The sequence below is a fragment of the Chelonoidis abingdonii genome, chromosome 3, assembly GCF_003597395.2.
Source record: "Chelonoidis abingdonii isolate Lonesome George chromosome 3, CheloAbing_2.0, whole genome shotgun sequence".
Taxonomy (NCBI): Eukaryota; Metazoa; Chordata; order Testudines; family Testudinidae; genus Chelonoidis; species Chelonoidis abingdonii.
In genome coordinates this window covers 126,065,690-126,087,697 of record NC_133771.1, presented here as the reverse complement: position 1 = coordinate 126,087,697, position 22,008 = coordinate 126,065,690, and the positions used below count along the sequence as shown (strand labels likewise).

Genomic DNA, 22,008 nt, shown 5'->3' with positions numbered 1-22,008 from the left:
TCTGTTGTCATCCTCTTCACTGTGAATTTTCCCCCAGTTCAGTTATCAAAACTTCATCTCTTAATTAATTTAGCATCTTTCATGCCACCGGATTCCACTGCACTTTAACAAGTTACTCCTGCATATAACCTCAGTCACTGGGATGCAGTCTCCTCAGATCCACAATGGCCAACTCTACTTTTATCCAAAGGAAACTACAGAAGAATACAAGGTATGGGTGCAGAGCCACTAACCACAGTTTGGCGCAGAAGCAGAACGTAATTATTCAAGCTGGAAATCAGCCAGATCAGGGCAAACACCCTGCTGTTGCTCAGAATGCCAGACAAAACTTTGCAGCTCTCAAGATTATGACTGTAGCTAGAGGCAGATGCTCTGCAATAAGTCAAAATGCCTTTTATAAGAATCCCCACTGCAGCTGCTGGGAGTTGGACTCTCTCTTTTACACAGGTTTCACACAGACACAAATGCAGTTGAGAATCACAGATCCTTGAAATGTAGGGGTTTCCACCCATGACCTCTTGGTCATTTGGAAGTTCTTACCTGGTATTCAGGCTGACCTATTCCAGCTTCATAATCACAAAGGAAAGTTATAAGGGTAGATCGCTCTGTTTTCTCCTCGTTGTTGTAGGTTGTACCGTTTTTGTAGGTCAACTGAATCATTCCATCGTAATAGGAAAGTTTGGAACTGGGTTCTCCTAGACTCCAGGTATGTTCCTTGCTAAAAAGGCAAAAAAACATATAGCTTGAAAAGAATTTATTTAAATCAAATGCAAACTGAACTCTTAAGACACAACTTAAAAGCTAGGGTGTGTGCACCCACACAGAGTAAATACCTGACATAAATCTAACAAGCCTTGGAGGGAAACCAAGTTTTCAAAATGTTAGTTCTGAGCCGCATTGGTATATGGAGAGTAATACCCTTATTCTTTGAAGTGGAGGTCGTCTTTGAAAGTGACTATATGTGGCATGGGAGGAGGGGATCCAGGTTTATTGTATCTTTATGGCTTCCAGAGCAATTCCCCTCTACTTGTAAATAGGGAGGATGATTTTATCCAACTTTTAGTCCTGCAAACTGAACCTAGAGTCTAACAGCATAACTGGGCTCACAAAACACATACATAACCACTCTACAAGCCAAATTCTGGCCTCAGTCACACCTATCCAACCTAGCCATTTTCAGTGAGGACAGAATTTAGTCCATCAAAACATTTATTGAATAATAGTTTTGTTTTGTTTTTTTACAATCACTTTGCAGAACAGGTGTGTTGTAAACAAGACACAAGAAGTCATTCTTCCGCTCTACTCTGCGCTGGTTAGGCCTCAACTGGAGTCGTGTGTCCAGTTCTGGGCACTGCATTTCAAGAAAGATGTGGAAAAATTGGAGAGGGTCCAGAGAAGAGCAACAAGAATGATTAAAGGTCTGAGAACATGACTATAGAAGGAAGCTGAAAGAATTGGGTTTATTTTAGTTTGAAAAAGGAAGATGAGAGGGACATAGCAGCAGTTTAGGTATCTAAAGGGTGTCATCAGAGGAGGGAGAAAATTGTTCACTTAACCTCTAATGATAGAGCAAGAAGCAATGGCTTAACTGCAGCAATGGAGATTTAGGCCTGGACATTAGGAAAACTGTCAGGGTAGTTAAACCCTGGAATAGGTTGTGGAATCTCCATCTCTGGAGATATTTAAGGAGTAGGTTAGATAAATGTCTATCAGGATGGTCTAGACAGTATTTGGTCCTGCCATGAGGGCAGGGGACTGGACTCGATGACCTCTCGAGGTCCCTTCCAGTCCTAGAATCTATGAATCTATGAAACAGAACTGCTCTTTAAGTGAAATTCAAGTATGACTCTCATAACTAAAAGTCTTCCAGGGTTCCCCCTGCCTCCATCGAGTGGGAGCTGTGAAGTGAGAAATTTTTACATATTGCTTAGCACTCCTTTACCAGTAAGTTTGAAAGAATTACAGGACTTCATAATTAACTTCAGCAAGCTAGTTACTGCATGACTACATCTAGAGACAGGCACCTAATGCACTACGTACAACAACTGACCAAGTACTAGAGATTATAGGAGACTGAAGATACTTGCTTTTTTGCCACTTGACATGCTGCTGCTGATTTTAGCAGACAGTGTTCCTCTGGCACACTGCTACAAATATTTATGTAGAAGTCATAATCGGTTGTGTTAATGACATAGCTGCCACTTTTCTTGGTTAATGGTGACAAGTCAAAAGAAAATCCTAGTGAGAAGCAAATGAAAAACCATCACACTTGTTCAGTATATTCAGATGTTTTCAGTTTTTTTTCCCCTTTTCTCATCTTTCTGAAAGCTCTTGGCCTACAGTCAAGACAGCTATACTTTATTTTCTAAACCAAGTACATAAATACAGGTGTAATTTGACTAAAGCAGATGCTCTTTTACATTTTACAGGTCTTTTCATCTAATCTGAATGCTCTGTTAAGCATTCTTGTTATTTCTTTTGCACAACTGTCAAGTACGTTTTACTACCATCAAGAATGACTAGGGTTTGATTTTCAAAGTCAGATGCCTGGCTAAATTAAATGTATGATTGCAAAAGCAAGTGGAGTATTTGCAGATGCATATAGCAAGTCATGCACCTAACAGCCATTTCCACACGCCTAGTTTTGTAGCTCAAGCATAAAAGGCAAGAGTGACTATACATACCATAATCATTTTATGCATCTTAAACACACAATTAAATGTAGAATAGGCTGTCAAATATGAAAGTCCACATAAGCTTGAGATTTCTCCACTAACAAAACCCTCAAAATCCAACCTCTGTGGGAGTTGGGTACATACCTGCCTGAGCATCAGACACTCTGCAGTTGTTTCCTTCAGTCTTAGACAAGACACAGGCAGCAGCTGTATACCACTCAAACACATACAAACACTCATCATTCTCCAAGTTAAAGACAGGAGCACTTTCTAGGTCACCTGGCATTAAAAAAAAAAAAAAAAGAGGGGCAGTATGGAGCTGAATTGTCATTTGTTTTCAAGTCACTTCTGCCAAGCTTAGTAGCAAATAGCCTGAAACAGACAAACTTTTCAGATGGCTGAGCTATCAATTCCCTATTCCCACTGAATGCAGAAGCTAGCAAATTAAGAAGGGTACTTTTTTTGACAATATATCCCCATGACTTACAACACCTCTTCAAAAAACACTGGATTAAAGATTCGCCCCCACATAGTTTGTTTTAAATTGTAATCCTATTTCTCCTTTGCTAAATCTAGGATACATGGACATGATACAGGTCTCTTATAGTGAAAAGTAGTAAGAGTCAAAGCTATGTCGCTCTGCAACCCCTCTGCCTGGGCCTTATAACTTCTGGGGCCTGGAGGACCCCCCTCCCACCCCAGAGTTCAGACCCTGCTCAGCCTCCATCTCTCCTTTGACTCTCACTAGGAACCTTTCAGCCAGCCTGAACCCCTCACACCAGGATCTGCCCCTCCAGATACAGAAAACCCCTGAGTGGGGAGGGTAAGGGCTGCACTGCATAGTCCATCCTGGACAAATGCCCTGCAGCCAAGCTCTCGAAGGCCAGCTGCAGGAGCAGCCCAGCACTGCCTCCCCACCAGAAGAGCCACGCAGATCCCCTCTGAGGGAGTGGAGACCCTCAGCCAACCTGCACAGAGCCCACTTGCCTGCTGTCTAGGCTCCCTCCACTGCCACTCCTCCTGCTGACCACAGCTCCCTCAGCCCTTTCCACCACCAGTTACAGAGCCATCTATTCTTCCCTGACAACCAATATCCCCGTGCACTCAGTCCCAGTCTCCACTGTGGCCATAGCCCCAATATCCCTCTGCCCTCATCCCCAAAAAGTCTCCTCTACTCTCTCCCTACCTCAACACCCACTTGTTCTCTCCCTTGCCAAGGGGACCTGGGGTTAAGCAGGGAGGAGGGCATCTTCCTCATTCCCACAGTTAATCCTATTCCTTCCCCACCCCTGAAGCTCTCACCTCCTCATGTCTGTCTTCCATCCAGTGTTGCCAATTTAGCAGTTCTGTCACTAGATCTAGCAAGTCGCCAGATTTCATTAAAAGTTGCATTTTAGGAAAGGGTTTTGCCAAAGGGCTTTAACGGTTTTTAAACCATTTCCACTTTTATCTTTCATTATAAAAAGCTTAGAAAACAAATGGGTATCAACATTCTCACCTGGCTTGCACATAAGGGTTATGATAGTTTTGATCATATTGTTATTCCCACAGCTGTCTCCATTTGAATAAGTAAGCTGAATCCTCTCTCCAACTTTGAGAGACGACATAACCGTTCCTAAATTTTTAGGCTTGTTATTTTTATCTGGGAGTAGGAGGGAGAGAAGAGGAAAAAAAGGAAGCTTACTTTAAGTAATGACTATTTTGTGATTTCCCCGAGCTGGAAAAAAGCTGAAGCCAGTATCTAAATATTACAGGGGGACGGAGGGGAGTAAAAACAGCTCTGAGAAACTTCTGTTTTGCATGATTATGGCAGTTTTGCTGTTTTACACCTTAAAGCATTATCACAAGGCCAACAAACAAAGTGAAATGTACAATATTAGCAAAGAATGATCTCTCGTTAACAAGAAATCCAAGTATGTATATGCTGTTTTTCCTAGGCCTTCTTTCGGGCACAAGGCACCACTTAATCCCCATTCTCTCCTCCAGCCCCATGCACACTCATTTTTGTGACCCTGAGTTATTACAAAATCAGTCTCAAAGCATTGAGTATCTTTATAAGCCATATTTCACACCCACACTTGTTTCAAAATTGTGCACTCACTCACCAACAGAGCAAACAGCTGCATCATCTGAGCAGACAACAGCTGCTCCTTTCTTAAGTACTTTATGACAGACATTGATGAAAAAGCGTTTGTCTGCTTCGACAGGACTGCTGTTCACAGCTTCCCAATTCTGCGCTGACTCTGGGAACAAGAGATTTTATTTTGGATATAACACAGTCTTGTCTAGCAACCTGAGATCTCAAGACACATCCACAATATGAAGAGCTGTTTAAAAACCACAGCTGCAAATAAAGTGACCTCGAGTGGAGACAGAGAGGCTGCACTTTTAGAAGGCATTCAATTCTTTGAGATTTTTTTCATAAAAAGGAAAACTGAACACTAATATCACACTCAAATGAGAAGATTAAGAACCTATGAAAAAGCTAAGAAGAGGCTCACAATGGAGAAGTAGCAATTAAGAAAATAGCACACGGTTTCACGATAAATTGAAAATAGTTTGTAGAAAAACAGTCATTTATTTCTGCTGCTGTACCTGAACTGCGAATCAGAGGTGACAAATCATATCGTTTCTTCTTATCAGCTACTCTGCAAAGGAGATCTTCCTTCTCCTGAACACAGGCGTATTTAGTATCCCAGGTAAAGAAATATGTGCAGTCCACCTCCCCAGTGAACACTGGGGCCCCTTTTCCTTCATTACCTGTTAGGATTAGAAAGCCAGGAAGACAATTAGGTTAAGAGGTACAGGGGAAGTCTGGTAATGGCATTTGTGCCTTTGACATCCATGTCACAGCAGAAACATTACAAAGCTGTAATTTCAGGGCAGCAAGATGTACTACAGCATCAGCCACAGAATTAACTGCAGACCATGAAAACAACAACAATAAAGAAACAGACCCTTTGGTGGCTGAACATTAAAAATAAAGTTAGTGCTTTAAAACCAAAGATAAGTGCTCTCTAGCTGTTTGAAAATTTCTTTAGTATCTACCATAGTAGTCAAGAATAACAGTGCAATTATTCTCAACAGAAGCTAGTCTATGATGCTGAAGTACTTAAACTAGAGAATTACCCATAACCAACAGATAATTAGATACAACCACGCTGGCTCATAACCAGCTGGCTCCTGGACACAAGGGAGTAGTTCCACTAGTTCAAAAGCACATACAAAGGCTACAAAAGCCCTGTAAATTAACTAATCCATATGCTCACCTGCAGTCTCATTGCACTCAAAATTTATGACAGTCATTCGTTGAAAGCCAGAGCTACATTCATCTCCATCTGGGTATGTTAGCGTGAGATCCCCATCAGAGTACCTGATAAAAAAAGCCCAATGCGTTAAATTAACCTTTGAAAAACATTACCACCAGGCATGACCATGTTATTTGTCCCACCTAATGGAGGTCCAATTCATGCAACTGACAACTGCTTCATTCTTTCCAGGGAAAGAAACTGTTACTCAGCATAGCAACTGAGTTTTCCCATCAAATCGAGAATATTCTAATTGCTTTTTCCCCTGGGATTTGTCAACCATAATTGAGAAATTCTGTTGTAACATCTTCCCAGTTAAGAGGCCCACTAAGGCCCAATTCACCATTTTGTGCAGTTACTTTTCTGATCTGTAGTGTCTTACAACCAGTTTGCACAGGTATAAACGACTACATGGAAGCGCACGTAAGTGGAGGCTCAGGCCCTAACTTTTCTCTCCATCAATCTACATGGCACAGGATTTCATCTTGCATTATTTATACATTTTCTGAACAAAATCTGAATGTTTTTCTCGGATGTTTCTACTATTAAATTAAATTTTTTCTAAGATGACCATGGTTTTCATTTAGGATCTCCTGTGTCCCCAATACTCCGTTTATTGGAAGAACATAGCTTCACTTTTTAATCTAGCTGGTATGAAAATATTTTCGTGCAAAAGTCAATTTGCATTTCCATTCTTGAATGGAGAGAAAGTCATGCCTCAGAGTGTCCCACCCAGAAAAAAAAGTCAAGAAGCTATGAGGGTATGTTCTGAACAACGAGGCTAACAACATCTAAAGCGGCTGTTTTGCCAATACTAGCATCCAGACTAGCTTAGAGGTGCTTCAGTAAGGAATATGCTGATGTAGAGATCTTGCTTCATTGTATGGGTTTGCAATTCTAAACAATGCAAATTGTACATCACAGAAGTACAAGATATGCTTTTGCCAAGTTAAACATACAATAGAGTAAGAAACCCTAGCAGGTTCATTACTCTATATAGCCTGGCTCCAACAGGATTCTGATGTGATGTAATGTTATCAGCAACACTCAGCGAGGCAACTCAAGAGCAGCAGCTAGAAAGTCTAGACATCAAACAGGAGAGAAGTACTTTTTAGTACTCCCGCCTCTTGTGGGCCATGTTAGTGCCCCTGGTGCTTCATGGCTGCCATGGTGCTTGCAAGCACGGCTCTGCCAAAGCATTACCATGCTTTTTAAGCTCACAAAACCCAAATGGATGTGTTAGAGATTGCTTTATTTATTCATCCTCCTACTGTATTCTGTACCTTTTACAAAACAAATTCTATCAAAATGTTTACCCCTTTTCTCTTTCAGTGACCTATCTGAAGGTGTAGTTCAGATGCCTTTACAAACCTGAGGGTTTGGTTCTTAAATTTTCCTGCCACTTTTTCCTGGTGACCCCGAGCCTTTACTTGGCAAGATGAAACAGATTCAGTGTCATCCCTGCAGTTGCCTGCACTGGTTTTCCCACAAATATTTAAGTAATAGTAATATTCTTCTTTTTCATCTTTAGCCACGTACGGTGTGACATAGCCTAAGGAAACAGAAAAAGAAAATGAGTAAGATGGCAGCTTTTTTCTTCCAAGAAAAGAAACAACCCTGAACAGGTACTGGAATAAAAGACTAGAAGCATTTGTGTCACCGAATTTCAGTCCCAAACGCTCTATACAGGATGCTATCCCAAGCTTCAGTTTTGGTTTATGGAATTCACTTTCTTCTCTGTTAAGAAAAATAAGGAACTTACTTGGTTGTTGAGTGAGTGGTGTCAAGTCAATGGAGACATCATGCTGTTCACTGGTCAGACTACAGTTTCTACTTTCCAAGTAATCCCTGTGACAGGCATATTCAGTGACCCACTCAATTTCATACCGGCATTTGAGTTTGGCAGTGAGTTTGGGACCTGTGCGCTGATATGGAAATGAACATGATTGAAGTTGTAAATAAAACTAAGACCAAAGTTTTGTTGGGGTTTGTTTGTTTGAATAAAAACAAAGATTTGACACAAAAACCTCAGATGGAAGATGGGTATACTTAACACCCCTTCTTACCATTCCAACCCTCATCCATTTAGGTGAGGGTCACATTTCCAGCAAAGCGAGACCATGCTTTTGGAAATTTAAGAGAACCTTTTTAAAAAAATTAAGACTAAAGAAAAAATTAAAGAATAAAGACTTCCACATATTACACAAGTTCGTCATCTTGATTTGTATATTTCATCTATATAAAATTTGTGTCCAGTGTCTTTGTTCTTCACCCAAAAAAGTGACCAACTTTTTCAAATCTAGTGCTTGCAATAGGGTAAATATGGATCTAGTTGCTTATTTAGATGCCTAAAGAGGATTCTTGGCACCAGATTCCAAATGTTGATCTTTGTGTCTAAAATAAAGGTACCGCATAAGACTAATCTCCTGAAAGGTTATAACAGTACAGCAAATTTACAAGAATCAGTGAATAAACCATCACGATTAAGAGTTGACTTAATGCAGCTAACATTGGTAAAAGACTTTCTACAGCTTTAAGAACACTTTGTAACAGTTTTCTTCAAAGCACTTTAGAAGCACTAATCACCACCCTTGAGAGACTGGTAAAGCAATTCCAACTGATAGACTATGGCTTGCCCAACATGAGATTGTATCAGAGCCAGGATTATAATTGCAAATCATATGCTCAGACCACTCTCTACTTGTTAACAGGAGATAAGAGTTCAAAAGAAAAAAAGACTGGGGACACTACTCTGAATAAGACACTGAGTTACACAGCATTCACCCTCTCTCCTCCCACCAAAAGTACTTTGGTAAATGATTTTTACTACAGAGTTCTCTCCTCTTGCCTCCCTCCCACAACTTGCCCTCTCGTTAAAACTTGTGAGAAACCTATTTGCTGTATCAGAATATCAGCATCTCCTGATGAAGTTAATTCAATAATCAGAAGGAAAATGTGGTTAAATTCTGAATGTGTTTTAGTGGAAAGAAAGCATGAACGAAAATTTCTTACAAAAGTCTGCATTTAATATTTTTGCTTCCCAATTAAGATTTAAGTGTACAAACACACTGGTCAGGCATGGGAAGATTGGGAAGGCAAAGGTGGAATTAGTAAGTCTGCCTGCATCATGGCTGCTACGTAAATGCAGAGAATTTTAAAATGAATAGGGAAAAAAAATCTTTATTCAAATCAGTTTTAAAGAGTGATCTGGCTGAAGCATAGACAGCCATCTAGGTCAGGAAAGGGACAATAGGGTCAGTCCAAAACATGTAAATGTGACAGGTTATGCAGAGAAAGTGTCAGCAATGTTAATTTCAGCCTGGTTTTAAAAGAGAGTGTCTTGCTGCCAAGATCACATGCAGGGCCGGTGCAACCATTTAGGCGACCTAGGCAATTGCCTAGGGCACTGGGGAGGTGCCATTTTCTTCGGCAGTGACAATGGCGGCCAGATCTTCAGCCGCCCCAGTCACCTCTGGCATTTAGATGGAGGGACCTGGAGCAGGTGAGCACGGGGAGGGCCGCCTACAGCAAGTAAAGGGGCGGGGGGCAGCATGCAGGGGAACTCCCTGCCCCAGCTCACCCCTGCCCTGCCTCCTCCTCCCCAAGCACGCTGTGGCTGCTTCACTTCTCCTGCCTCCCAGGCTTGCGGTGCCTAAGCTGATTGGTGCCACAAGCCTGGGAGGCGGGAGAAGTGAAGCAGCCATGGCGTGCTCAGGGTGCTCATGCTCGGAGGAGGGGTGAGTTGGGGAGGGGGGGTGCCTCAGGAGCTGTCGCAAGAGGGGTGCCTCTGGGAGGGGGTACAAGGTGGAAGTTTTGCCTAGGGCGTGAAACATCCTTGCACCGGCCCTGATCACATGCCCTTATGTGAGCTGGAACAAATGGATGTTGCTAGATGTTAAAGTTCTCAGCTCTTGCATAACATTTGATTATGCCAGATAGGACATCTAATGCACAAGGATGATTCTGCTTTAAAAACTAATCAGAGATCATTTAAAGAAAGCACATAATACTTGTGGATTAAAGGCATGGTGCAATAGCAGAAATAAGACAAATGGTCAGATTTAAATGGAACCAAATTACACAGAACAAAGACTTGAAGCATGTCAAACAAATCAGGCTGGAGAACAGCGCTTATTAGCAAGCAGAACTTCTTGCCTAGGAACAATGATCTACTCCAGCGAGGGCTATCCATTTCCACCCCCAATGCTAGGGTCTAACAATCTCATTACAATTTGAAATTCAGAAGAGAGCAGTTGTCACCCAAAGTAAAAAGAGATTCTTTAAGAGACAGTCTTAAGACATTTGTATTCCTAGGATTTTTTTTGCAGTGTTATTGTAGCCATATTACTCCCAAGATATCAGAGAGAGAAGGCAGGCGAGGTAATATCTTTTACTGGACCAACTTCTGTTGGTGAGAGAGACAAGCTTTCAAGCTACACAGAGCTGGGAGCTCACCAACCTTTACTCTAATTTGTATTCCTAGTTACAGTTTTATCTCTGAAAATATTTACTTCTATTAAAAAACACAACCAGTAATACTGAAGTGAGTATTAATACTTTGCACCTGAGGATCTCAAACATTAAATAAGCTTCATGACCCCAAAAGGAAAGCACATACTAAGTTTCTGCTCTCAGTAAAGTAGAGGCTGAAGCAGAGAGGTTAACTGCGAATAAACTTTAGACTGCATTAATGATCAATTACCTCTCCTCTTCTCTTTGATGGGCACACAAAAGTAATAGTCACTGCTGGATTATGACCTTGACAGAAATTTGGCTTCTCTTCTTCACTGTATGTTTTCTCATAACTCAGTACAAGCCTAACAAAAAAAATCAAAAACAACAAATGGGAATCCAGAAAAAAATTCCAACTATAAAATAAATATAAAGTGTACTACATGGGAAAGCTAGCTAGCAAATACCAAGGGTGCGACACTTGCAATTTACCCAGAGACCCTGGGAGAGACATTTTAAAAATATTAAATTCTATCTTTAAAAGAGGACTTACGGAGGGGTTGAAGGGGGAGAGAAGATTCTGCCTTTTTGCTTAGTTACAATAAGAATCTTCACCCTTGTCCCAAAACTATGACAGGCAGAGTTGACAGCACTACTTAATTAAGTAGCTTGACACTTCCCATTGTACTCTCCATTTTCCCAGCAGGTCGCAGTGTGCCATTAAAAGATTCGGCTCCATTTCACTGTCCTGGCACTTGTAATTCGGCACTATTTCCCTAGTTCAGGGGTCGACAACCTATGGCATGCGTGCCGTCTTTGGCACGTGTGCCATAGGTTGCCAACCCCTGAACTAGGGAAATAGTGCCGAATTACAAGTGCCAGGACAGTGAAAGGGAATGGATAAAAAGAATGGGTTTTAGAACAGATGAAAGGAATGAATTTTAGTTAGTTTAAAACTCTGTATTGTGTGCGTCTTTAGATAAGTCATTGATGTTAACTAGATAATCTTTTGAATCATAGAATATCGAGTTGGAAGGGACCTCAGGAGGTCATCTAGTCCAACCTCCTGCTCAAAGCAGGACCAATCCCCAGACAGATTTTTGCCCCAGATCCCTAAATGGCTCCTTCAAGGATTGAACTCACAACCTGCGTTTAGAAGGCCAATGCTCAAACCACTGAGAGGAAGCCTTCACTAAAAATTCAACAGTGCTGTTCCCAGGTCCTTGATTTAACGTGCAAGTGCCAATACACCTCCCAAAGACTCAGCAAGTCCTCCAACAAAAGCAGGGAAAGCCACCTTTAAGGCATTCTGTATATATCACAAAACATAAAAGGTCACGAGCCCAGCTTTTAAAAAAATACATATTTTGTAGGTCACCGTATTCTTTCAGCTATGTGGATATATTTGTACTTGTAACACGCACAAGCTTACAATCAGATATACAGGAAAGAAAACAGTATTCTTGTCTATCAATCTTGTGGCAGGAACTTTCCAGTTAACAGGAGTACTAGTACAGGCAGACGTTCTTAATTCTCAGTTTAAGAGGCCCTATGTTAATATTTTTGGCAACAATATTTTCAAATTGTCACCCTGTGCAGAAAAGCCAAAACAAAATTTATTCAAGCTAGTCAATAAGGCCAATCAATATCACCAACCAACTTATTTTAACTGGCTTCCATATAATCTGGGTCCCAGCCCCTGGTCTCAATCACAGTAACCTGGTTTGCTCTGTAGTCCCACTGGCAACATGCATTTGGCAGGGTATCAATCAAGGAGCTAGTGTTGCAAAAATGGATGGGTAAGCAGTGCTCCCCATAGGCAAGAAGAGAAGAATAAGCTCAAAAAAGGGGCTATAAAAGAAGCTAGTGTACAAAAACAAAAAATGTCACCCTTGTATTGCCACAAAAAAAAAAAAATCAATACCACTCCATCCAAATAAAAACCTATACACTCATCTGACTCTCCCCACCACCAAAATTAGGCCATTTCAAACCAACCCAATTAATTCCAAAGTTGAGAGGCCCCCTTGGCCTCCTGGGACTTCTCTACTGAATACCAAGGAAGTTTAGAGCCTCTACTGATTCACCTGTGGCAGCCTCACACAAGGAGAGAAGGGGGTCTCAGGCTCGCAGACACTAGACAACTTAGTGTCACAGCCAATACCTTCTACTATACCCAGAAGCCAAGAGGCAGCTAACGCAAATGCATAAGGGCAGCATTCAACTCTAACCCTTGTTATACCCGTACGAGATCTGTTTAAAAACAAAACTTTATAAGTAAAAGTGAGACAGAGGGCAAATGATTTCCCCAGGGACATGCAGCAGGTCACTGGAACAGTGGAATTAGAACTCAGTCCTTTGTTTGGGGCATCCCGTCCAATGCCACCAGAGAGTGACACCAATAATTTCAGCTTATTCTTAAAAACTAGGTAGTTGCCTCATCCTCCAGAACTTTTCATAACGTAAAGCGTGCCCATGCGGTTTTTTAAAAAAAAATTAAAAATTTAAACTAAGGCAATGACAACAGATTAAAAACCTAGTCTCCTCATGCCTGTCTACAAAAAAGATGTCACCTTCCAATTCTCTCTCTTTTGGTAATTAAATATATTGAAATATATACAATACTCATTACCATGAAACGTGGGGAGGAGGGGGTGTGCACGCGCATGCATGCCAAATGAACAATGTTTAGTTCAGAAACACAATGGAAGCCCTTACAAATATATACATGAGATTTTCAGACATAAAAAAGAGTATCACCAAAAGTACCTGTCTTTGTCACGCAGTTTCAGCTGTTCTTGAGGACTGCCAACATCAAAAGCATGGCCTTCACTTAACAAGCATGCAGCACTACCCACAGGGCAACTTCTGGTTTCGCTACTTGAGCTTCCTGTTAAGAGAACACCAGATACATCACCCAAATTAAGTTTTTGTTGGAGCGCTAAGAAAAAGTATCATCTATGGCTAGATTAGGTACAATTTAGTTACATTACACTGAAACAGCTTTCTTTCTAAATCCCTTTACAGCTCTTAAGTTTGAGGGAGGGTTTAAAAGTCTCGCACTAAAGTTTTCAAAAGTGTAGTTTGAATTCAAATGATTTTATTTTTGGCAAGCTAAAATTAGCAAAAAAAGATTGTTGAAGCATTTGAAGCCATGAAAGAGATAAAATGCACACTTCCACTATTTCTAGTTGAAAAGAGGTCATCTAACTTAAAACAAAAAACCCTCCGACGCTAGAAACTTCCAATTCTCATTCAAATAGCTTTTTCTTTCCACCACCGAATAGTATTCTAGATGTGAAGAAAATCCAATTATGGAATTTTAAACAGTATGTTCACCTAGCCTATTTTATAGGTTACTTCAAAGCAACTGGGGTTAGAACACTAGCTGTGGTTCTTTGTGGGTGGAAACTACAGGGACGTGGTGCCTGCCACTTCCGGGAGCAGCACGGGGCCCGTGACGCTACAGATGTGGTAATACCGACAGTTTGCTCACCCCTGCTTTAGGCACATTTCAGTCGGACTACTCATGTTTAAAGTTAAGTATAGTCAAGTGCTTGGCTGAACTGGAGCTCCCATTGAGCTATAATCGCTAGCTATCACTCTGGCATAAGAAACATGAATCCCACTGGACAGATAACAGCAACAAGAGACCAACTACAACTGATACCTTTGTTGCCAGTCTCAGCATAGGAGCCTCAGATTGGATTGTACTATTTTAAGACAACCATTTTGCCATCCAAAATGACACTGTTCTTTAAACAGCTCAACAGTTCTGGAAGACTGCTCTAGGGAAGCTGTCTTCAAAGCCACATTTGAAATCAAAGATGGATTAAAACAATAGAGTTATAAACTTCTAAAAGCAGGATTTAACAGGAAATAAAACCAGACAGCCTTTACTAGAGGCATTAGTAAGTACTGCTATAATTCATACAATTTAGACATATATCCTGTACACAGAAGTTCAGACCTATATCTCTACAGACGTTGATATACAAGGAATCCTCATCCGAATCATCCACCAAGTAGCCTCCTGAAGTCTTGATCAGTGGATTCAAGTCATGTTTCTTCAAATCATCAAAAACGTAGCATGGTACCTAGAAAGTTACACGTTAGTTAGTTCCATGTAAAGTTCATATCACACTAGTTAGACACATCATAGGACATGAAATACTTTTTCCAAAGACAACTGATTTTTATAAAAAAATCTAGTAGTGGAAACGTTTGCCCAGAAGTCAAAGTAATTCCATAAAAAAATCACTGGGCTCCCCACTGAAGGCAAAAACGTTGCTAGTGTTGGCTACTGCACAAGCAACAGTGAAAACCCTCCACTGTAGTTTTGCTGTGCAGAGGTGCCGAAAGTAAAAGTCACAGGCACAAGTGCCGAAGAGTTACTTAAAATTCTCATCTTTGTTAACTAAAGCTATTAAAGAATTTGTTCTAATGGGATATTCATAATTTTTGAAAGGAGGATTTTCATTTTAAAAAGTTGACAACGCTTTGTGAAGTATAAATTGCTAAATTTTAAGACTGAACAATAGTTTTCTAACTGAAGGTATACTATAAAAAACCAAGAGTACTATCTGACCTACTATTCCATTCCTTCTAACTGAAGAGTGGAAAATTGGTGATGTCACTTTATGCATGCATGGTCTATGACTATTACCTCTTTCTTGGCTTTAAATGAGCCTTTCTTGCAAGCAATAAAAGTTCTCCATTCGAAATAGTGCACACATTCCGTTGCAGTAACAAGTTCTGGGGTTCCCTATTTAAAAAAAGATCATGAAATCAATAGTTAGCTTTCAGTTAATAACTATAAAATAAAAGAATCAAAAATAAAAGTCCAACAAGTCAGTACTAACAAAACTGAAGTGTTTTGTTTTTTTTAAAAAGAGACAATCATCCAAATTCTCTTTTGACAATAAGAATGGCATGGATAGCACTCAGAAACGATGACCTGCCCAATAAAAGAATGGCAAGTTTAGTGATTACTAAGAAAAGCTGTTAGAAAGCACAGACAGAGGCATACTGCCAAAAACCACACACCAGGAAAGCCCTAGTTGTCCCTTCAGACATGACCTATACCACACTGCGTGCATGAGCCCTCAAAAGTAACACCTCATTTTCAACGTGTACAATTTGTGCTACATTTTACAGGCCAAAACTAGGGACTCTATTTTCAGAAAGGCTGAGTGCCCACAACTTCAGCTGAAGTCAGTAGGGACAGCAGGTGCTCAGCAACTGTGAAAAGCAGGTCTCTGGTCCCCACGATTTATGTTTTAGCAAGACAAGGCATTTTTAATGCAGACTCCATATCTTAGCGTCCATAGGTAAGTACTTTTTGCCTGCCATTTATCCCACAAGCCAATTACCAAGTAAGGCCAAAGAAACTAATCTCATCTCCAACCATATACCAACAAGGGATCTCTCCTGTAAAGGGAAAAACTAGTTTTTGATAGGCCTGGTTCAGATTCAACCTTTTCATGCCCAGACACACAATCAGTTTAACAGTGCAATAACCATAACTTATTGTTAAGTCAGTCTAGTACTTTAAGGAGTGCTTAACATATAGACAGGGCTGGACAGCCGTGGAAACTAAATCTATTTACCTATGAATATCACAGGCAGAGCAAGCTTTCCATTTCCAGATGAAGGATAGAAAGGAAGTAGTAAAAGATCTCTAAGCCCTCCCTACATTAGTCCCCACCACACTCTAGTACATACGCACATCCTGGTCAAGAAACGTTTTTTAAAAAGTTGTGCCAGCCAATATCAATAGAAGATAGTTTTGTTAAAGATGGAGACGAGTTGGCGGTGTCCTAATCATGTGACCTGTCTAACTAGTTCTAGCAAAGTCATGAGCTGACCATACTGGCTCTTACAGTTTACAAACAGTTTGTAGAAGATTTTCTTGTCACTAGGAAACTGATGTAGAAAGGGCAAAAGGATCTGAGCTTCAGTCTGCACCCTCTCTTCAAATTTGTCACATGTGGAGTGTGAAACTTTTAAAAACTTTGATGTACTGGCACTTCACAATGATTTAAGTTACCCTGCTTTCCAAAAAAGGTGTGTAATAACATTATCATTGGCAACGGCATCACTTCCTGAAGTATTTGGGTCCCAGGTACAAGTATTTACAGAACTCCAAGCTCTGATCGCTTCAGCTAGTACGAGTTTGGGAGGTGAGAGTCTGGAGACCAAGTATCAGAAACTAAAACCTTTCAGACTAGAATTTTACATTAGTACTAAAGTTGTAAAAACTTGCATGAAGCTATCCCAAAGAGTGATTAGTCAGAGGCCTAGGTTTGTTTTCTGACCAATGCACTATTTCTGATTTCTAGCAATTATCAGAAGACACAACATTAAAATAAAAGGACTTTACAAACCTAAACACTGGTTTGAAAGACATATTAGCTCATAAGAATACAAGTTGGTCACATTCTATTCTATTAGATCTATTTTTAAGTCCACAGTTTACTCAAGCTGACACTTAAATAAGAGCTTACAGGTGCTCTGCACACTGCTGACTTTTATAAATTTATTTTATTACACAATTTGTGAAAATACTATACTGAAATCCATTTGAAAGCATTAAAGAACCAGAAAAAAAAAAGTCATTGACTAGACCTAGCAAAACACATGACTCAAGATAGCTGTTCATTTAATATCACCACCACATACGGCTTTCATGTCCCACTATCTGACATCAATACACATTCCTGGAGAGTATGGGTTGTCACAGCAGAGTCAAAGAACTGGTGTAATCACATCTGTAGTGTCACAAACTGAGATATTTCAGATTTCTTCAAAAAGCAAGTTTAGAAAAATCACAAGCCTTGCTGACTAAATGGGAGTTAGACTAGGTGAGCGAGGCAATCTCTTTTCTGTGGTGAGAGAAGCTTTTGAGCTTACATAGAGCTCTTCTTAGGTCACTGGAAGTTACTTACACAAAGGCCAAAAGGAAACAAATGGCAGACTAACCAGAGTCTTCCCACAAAGGAAGTTAATGTTGCTTTGCACAACATGTTGGGCGCCTTGCCGCGAACAGGGTTTTGTAGTGTTGAACTCAAGAAGTGATTTAGAACTTCTTTTCAAAGATGAGTCACCTAAACAAGGAGATAAGAGCTGCAATAATACAGTACTTTAAAAAAAAAAAACAAACTATTTGGTACATCATATGTTTTTAAGCTTAAGTACTAAGCAAGACAACAAAACAAATCTATTTGATGGCAATTTTAACGCAAAGTAATGAATTAAGTCATTAAGACAGACCCAGGGTAAAAATTTTCAAAAGTGCTTAAGTGACTAATAAACTTAAATCTCTTTTTCAAGAGCAACTTAGGCACTTTTGAAAGTTTTACCCTCACACTTTTCAAACTAAAATTCATCCTCGTTCTTCCAGCTGGAGCAATCGTAAGTAGTATTTATTAATGCAATATTGCTGCAGTGTATTCAGTCTGTTTCAAGGCAGTATGCATTTTGATTAGGAGCGTTCTTTTGTTATACACCTACAACCGTTTGGCCAAGAATTGTACTTACAGCTAATCAGTGCTAAACCATCTTATTAGTTAGGTATCCTCCCTTCTCCCTTGTTTGCATTTTAGACCATAGACTCTTTCAGGAAAGGACTGTTATTTACTCTGTTTGTACAGGCGTCTAGCACAAGGAAGCCATGGCTTACCTGAGACCTCTAGGCACTGCATCAGTATAACTTAACACCGCACTACCAGCCAAGACCCAGATCCTCAAAAGGTATTTGGGAGTTAGGCACTTCAATACCTTTGAAGATCTGGGCTCAAAGGCCTATAATGAATGTGCATGGGGACATGCCATAAGAAGGTGGGGGTGGGGGTAGGGGCGAGGGTGGAATCTATCAACGATCCAGTCCATCTGTCCATGCAGCTTTGCTCAAGATGCTAATTTTAAAAGCACCTCATGTGCCTGAGCTTCCATCATGCCCCTTGGGAGACTACTCCAGAGTCTTCTCTCTCTCTCTCAGGAGCTACTTCCTGATATTAAGTCGAAACTCACCCTCTTAATTTTACTCTAACATCTCAAGTTATGCTTCTGTACCACCAATAAATAAATAAATAAATAATTCCTCTCCTCCTTTGATGTTTGCACCCCTCAAATATTTTAAGATTTACATTTCTTCTCCCCCTAAGCAGCTGCTTAAGAGAGCTTGGCTCATTCCCCATATCAATCTCTGCCCCACATGACCACATTTGCAGTTCTTAAACCAGCCTCCAGGATACGTCAGCATGGCAATGCCGTGCTCAAATCTGAACATGATGCTCCATGTGCAGATGCACCACAGCCACATAGAAAGGCCTCTCCCACTACACCATGCCTCAGTGGCTGCAAAAAGGGCCAGTGCATAAGTGTCACACAGCAATCCTAGCTAACTAGTTGTCCACCTCAAGGTCTCTTTCAGCCTTACAGCCTCCAGAGTTTCTCCCATCCACTGAGTGTGGACATCTTGGATTATTTTCTGCACAGAGTCTATTAACATGAGTTTTCCTCCCTCAAGCTGCATCTCATTTTGTTATTTTCTGTCCACATTTCTAATCTAAGTTCTTTTGTATTATTATTTCTCCAACCAAAGTACTGTTTGCAATTCAGCCCAGTATGAAAGATTTATTCACTATGTTGTCTGCTCTCCTCTTCCAGATAAAAGGATGATATTAACATCTGACCCAACACAGATCCACACCATACCCCACTAGACACCTCTTCATTAGCTGTCTACATAGTTGTTTATCATTACTCTTCAGTTATCTTGGTGCCAGTTTTCAGTCCACACAAATGTCCTGATGCAGACCTATTTTAATATTTGTTAATTTTAAGAAAAGAATAAAATGTTACACTAAAATCCACATCTACTACACTGACTGCATATCCTCCTGCTCCCATCCAACAATAGTTTTGTACAGCTAGGAAACAAAGCCTGCCCAGCACAATTTTATAACACTGGAGCAAGTGCTCTTTAAATGCCAGCATGATACTTCCTCTTCCATTTCTATTTCCCTCTGCTTCTAGGCCCTGTCAGAACTAGGAAAACAGGTGATGTTTGAACACATGCCAGTCAATGATTTTTCATCTCACAGAGATGTAGTTTGATACCTTTAAAAACAGGCTACTTGGTTGTGGTTCAAGTTAGCTAGGCTTCCCCTAACATATTTCCCCTACTCCACACCTACCTGTGGGCAAGCGACTCAGCTAAGTGAGGACACCCAAATAGGAATGTATTTTGGGAGCAAGGGGAACCTTCTGAGTATTTGTAGATGATTTGGACAAGATGGGGAAAGAGAAAAGAGGGTTAACATTGATAAAGGGAACCGTGACACTACAGGAACACCCCAAGTATCAGAATTTGAGACAGCGCTCACTGCCAATGCTCTCCCCTACTCCCCTCCATGAAATTTTAGTACCAGCAGGAAGGCATTACCACCAGGCTTGCTAAAACTCTGCTCTTTTGTTCAGGCCTGCAGATAAGCTGGAATGGGTGGAATTTGTGATGCAGATCCCAGCAAGCTCTATTATGGTGAGCTGTACAGTCAGCCCACTTCACAACTCTGAAGAGGAAACCTAAGTTGGTTACAAACCTTACAGATGGAAAGTAATGTGTGTGAATCACAATGGAAACTTACCAGCTAACACATTACATTCACTCTATTTTAGGGCCTCTCTTCCTTACTTCTATTACAAGAAGAGCTAAACGTTTATGCTAATTTAACTACAGAGACAAATTTTAGGAAATTAATGCCCTAAAAGCTATTCAGAGAACCCACATACTGTGGTGAGGAGCAACCTACAGAAGCATTCAATTAATCACCCGTAACCTGCTAGAGGCAGGGTTACAATGCACAGTTAAGGTTGATATGAGAGGAAAGCAAATAAAAATAAAGTGACAGGATACACAGAGGATACACAGTATGAGTGTCACTCCAATTTAGAAGTAACTCTACTTTTATAACCATTTCTATTACTACTGCTGTAGTTTCCTCAGCTGACATATCGCATATACAGTCTGAGTTCTCAGACAGAATGCCAGGTCTGGATGAGTCAGCATGTGCTATTCAATGAGGCAGGGACAGCAACACCCTTTTTATCACGACCATATACAGGTTTTGTTTAAGACGTGCAATTTCTACACAATTCTGCAACATTACAGATGTGCTGGAGAGCATATGAAAACTTGGTCAAGTTGTGTTGAGAATGCTCGGTTTTCTTCATAATAAAAATCACATTTTTATTCAGTGCTTGGAAAAAAAAACAAAACAAAAAAAAAAAAAACACACACAACACATGCAGTAAGAAGCTTTCATGGCTGAATGCCAGCAATGGTTGAGATCCATTTCTAAGTTTTTTTTCTCCTTCACTGCTCTGATGCTGTGCTATCACATACAATGGTGCAAAGCGACAGAAGTCAGAAAAAGCACCTTTTCACACTCACTCCTCAAAAAAAACTATGAGCTGGACATGGCAGCACAGAATTACACCCAGATATTCTAATCCTCACTGAGAAGAGAACAGGAGTACATGTGACTAACAAATTTATTTCAGCATGACCTTTCGTGGGCTACAGCTCACTTCTTCGGATCCACAGAGTGGAACACACAGATAAGATATTTATACATACAGAAAACATGAAAAGGTGGAAGTACCCATACCAACCGTAAGAGTCCAATCAATTGAGATGAGCTATCACCAGCAGGAGAAAAAAAACCCTTGGAAGTGATAATCGAGATGACCCATAGAAGGTGTGAGGAGACTTTAACATGGGGAAATAGATTCAATTAGTGTAATGACCCAACCCAATGACCCACCATTCCCAGTCTCTGTTTAAACCTAAGTTAATTGTATCTAATTTGCATATTAATTCCAGTTCAGCAGTCTCTTTGGGGTCTGTTTCTGAAGTTTTTTTGTTGCAAAATTGCCACCTTCAAGTCTATCACTGAGTGGCTAGAGCGGTTGAAGTGTTCTCCCACTGATTTTTGAATGTTATGATGATTCCTGATGTCAGATTTGTGTCCATTTATTCTTGTGTGTAGAGACTGTCCAGTTTGGCCAATGTACGTGGCAAAGGGGCATTGCTGGCACATGATGGCATATATCACATTGGTAGATGTGCAGGTGAACGAGCCCCTGATGGCGTGGCTGGTGTGATTAGGTCCTATGATGGTGTCACTTGACTAGATATGTGGACAGAGCTAGCATTGGGCTTTGTTGCCAGGAGAGAGCTTTCTCAAAGCAGATGCCAATGCCGTGAAGCGCATTTCAGGTCTCTTTAAGAGGAGACTCGGGAGGTGCTGAAGGTGGTTTTGGAGAACACGTCCGAGATGCCATTACTTACCCCGAGCATGCAAAGTGGAAGACTGACTACCATGTTCTTTATGAGTTGAAGCGCCAGGGTTGTACTCTATACAGATTTGGAGGCTAACCTATGCCAGTCAGTCATTCTCTCTACTCATATCTGCAGACATGTATTAGAGGGGTAGCCGTGTTAGTCTGGATCTGTAAAAGCAGCAAAGAATCCTGTGGCACCTTATAGACTAACAGACGTTTTTGGG

General features: G+C 40.6%; 1 protein-coding gene across 3 annotated transcripts in view; it reads right to left on the bottom strand.

Annotated features, from left to right (window-relative positions):
• IGF2R (insulin like growth factor 2 receptor) overlaps positions 1 to 22,008 on the bottom strand; it is a 100,318-nt gene that overhangs the window by 59,623 nt on the left and 18,687 nt on the right. For 2 of the 3 annotated variants that reach the window (XM_075064083.1, XM_075064084.1), the window contains exons 3-16: positions 17,417 to 17,541; positions 15,102 to 15,200; positions 14,406 to 14,532; positions 13,205 to 13,325; positions 10,686 to 10,800; positions 7,746 to 7,908; positions 7,355 to 7,535; positions 5,945 to 6,048; positions 5,271 to 5,435; positions 4,781 to 4,918; positions 4,174 to 4,317; positions 2,820 to 2,954; positions 2,084 to 2,238; positions 541 to 714 (exon numbers count right to left, since the gene is read on the bottom strand). In XM_075064083.1, coding sequence (XP_074920184.1) covers positions 541 to 714; positions 2,084 to 2,238; positions 2,820 to 2,954; positions 4,174 to 4,317; positions 4,781 to 4,918; positions 5,271 to 5,435; positions 5,945 to 6,048; positions 7,355 to 7,535; positions 7,746 to 7,908; positions 10,686 to 10,800; positions 13,205 to 13,325; positions 14,406 to 14,532; positions 15,102 to 15,200; positions 17,417 to 17,541 — 1,946 coding nt within the window. Of the gene's footprint in view, positions 1 to 540; positions 719 to 2,083; positions 2,239 to 2,819; positions 2,955 to 4,173; positions 4,318 to 4,780; positions 4,919 to 5,270; positions 5,436 to 5,944; positions 6,049 to 7,354; positions 7,536 to 7,745; positions 7,909 to 10,685; positions 10,801 to 13,204; positions 13,326 to 14,405; positions 14,533 to 15,101; positions 15,201 to 17,416; positions 17,542 to 22,008 lie in introns of all 3 variants that reach the window. The other variant, XM_032793182.2, reaches the window with a different exon arrangement.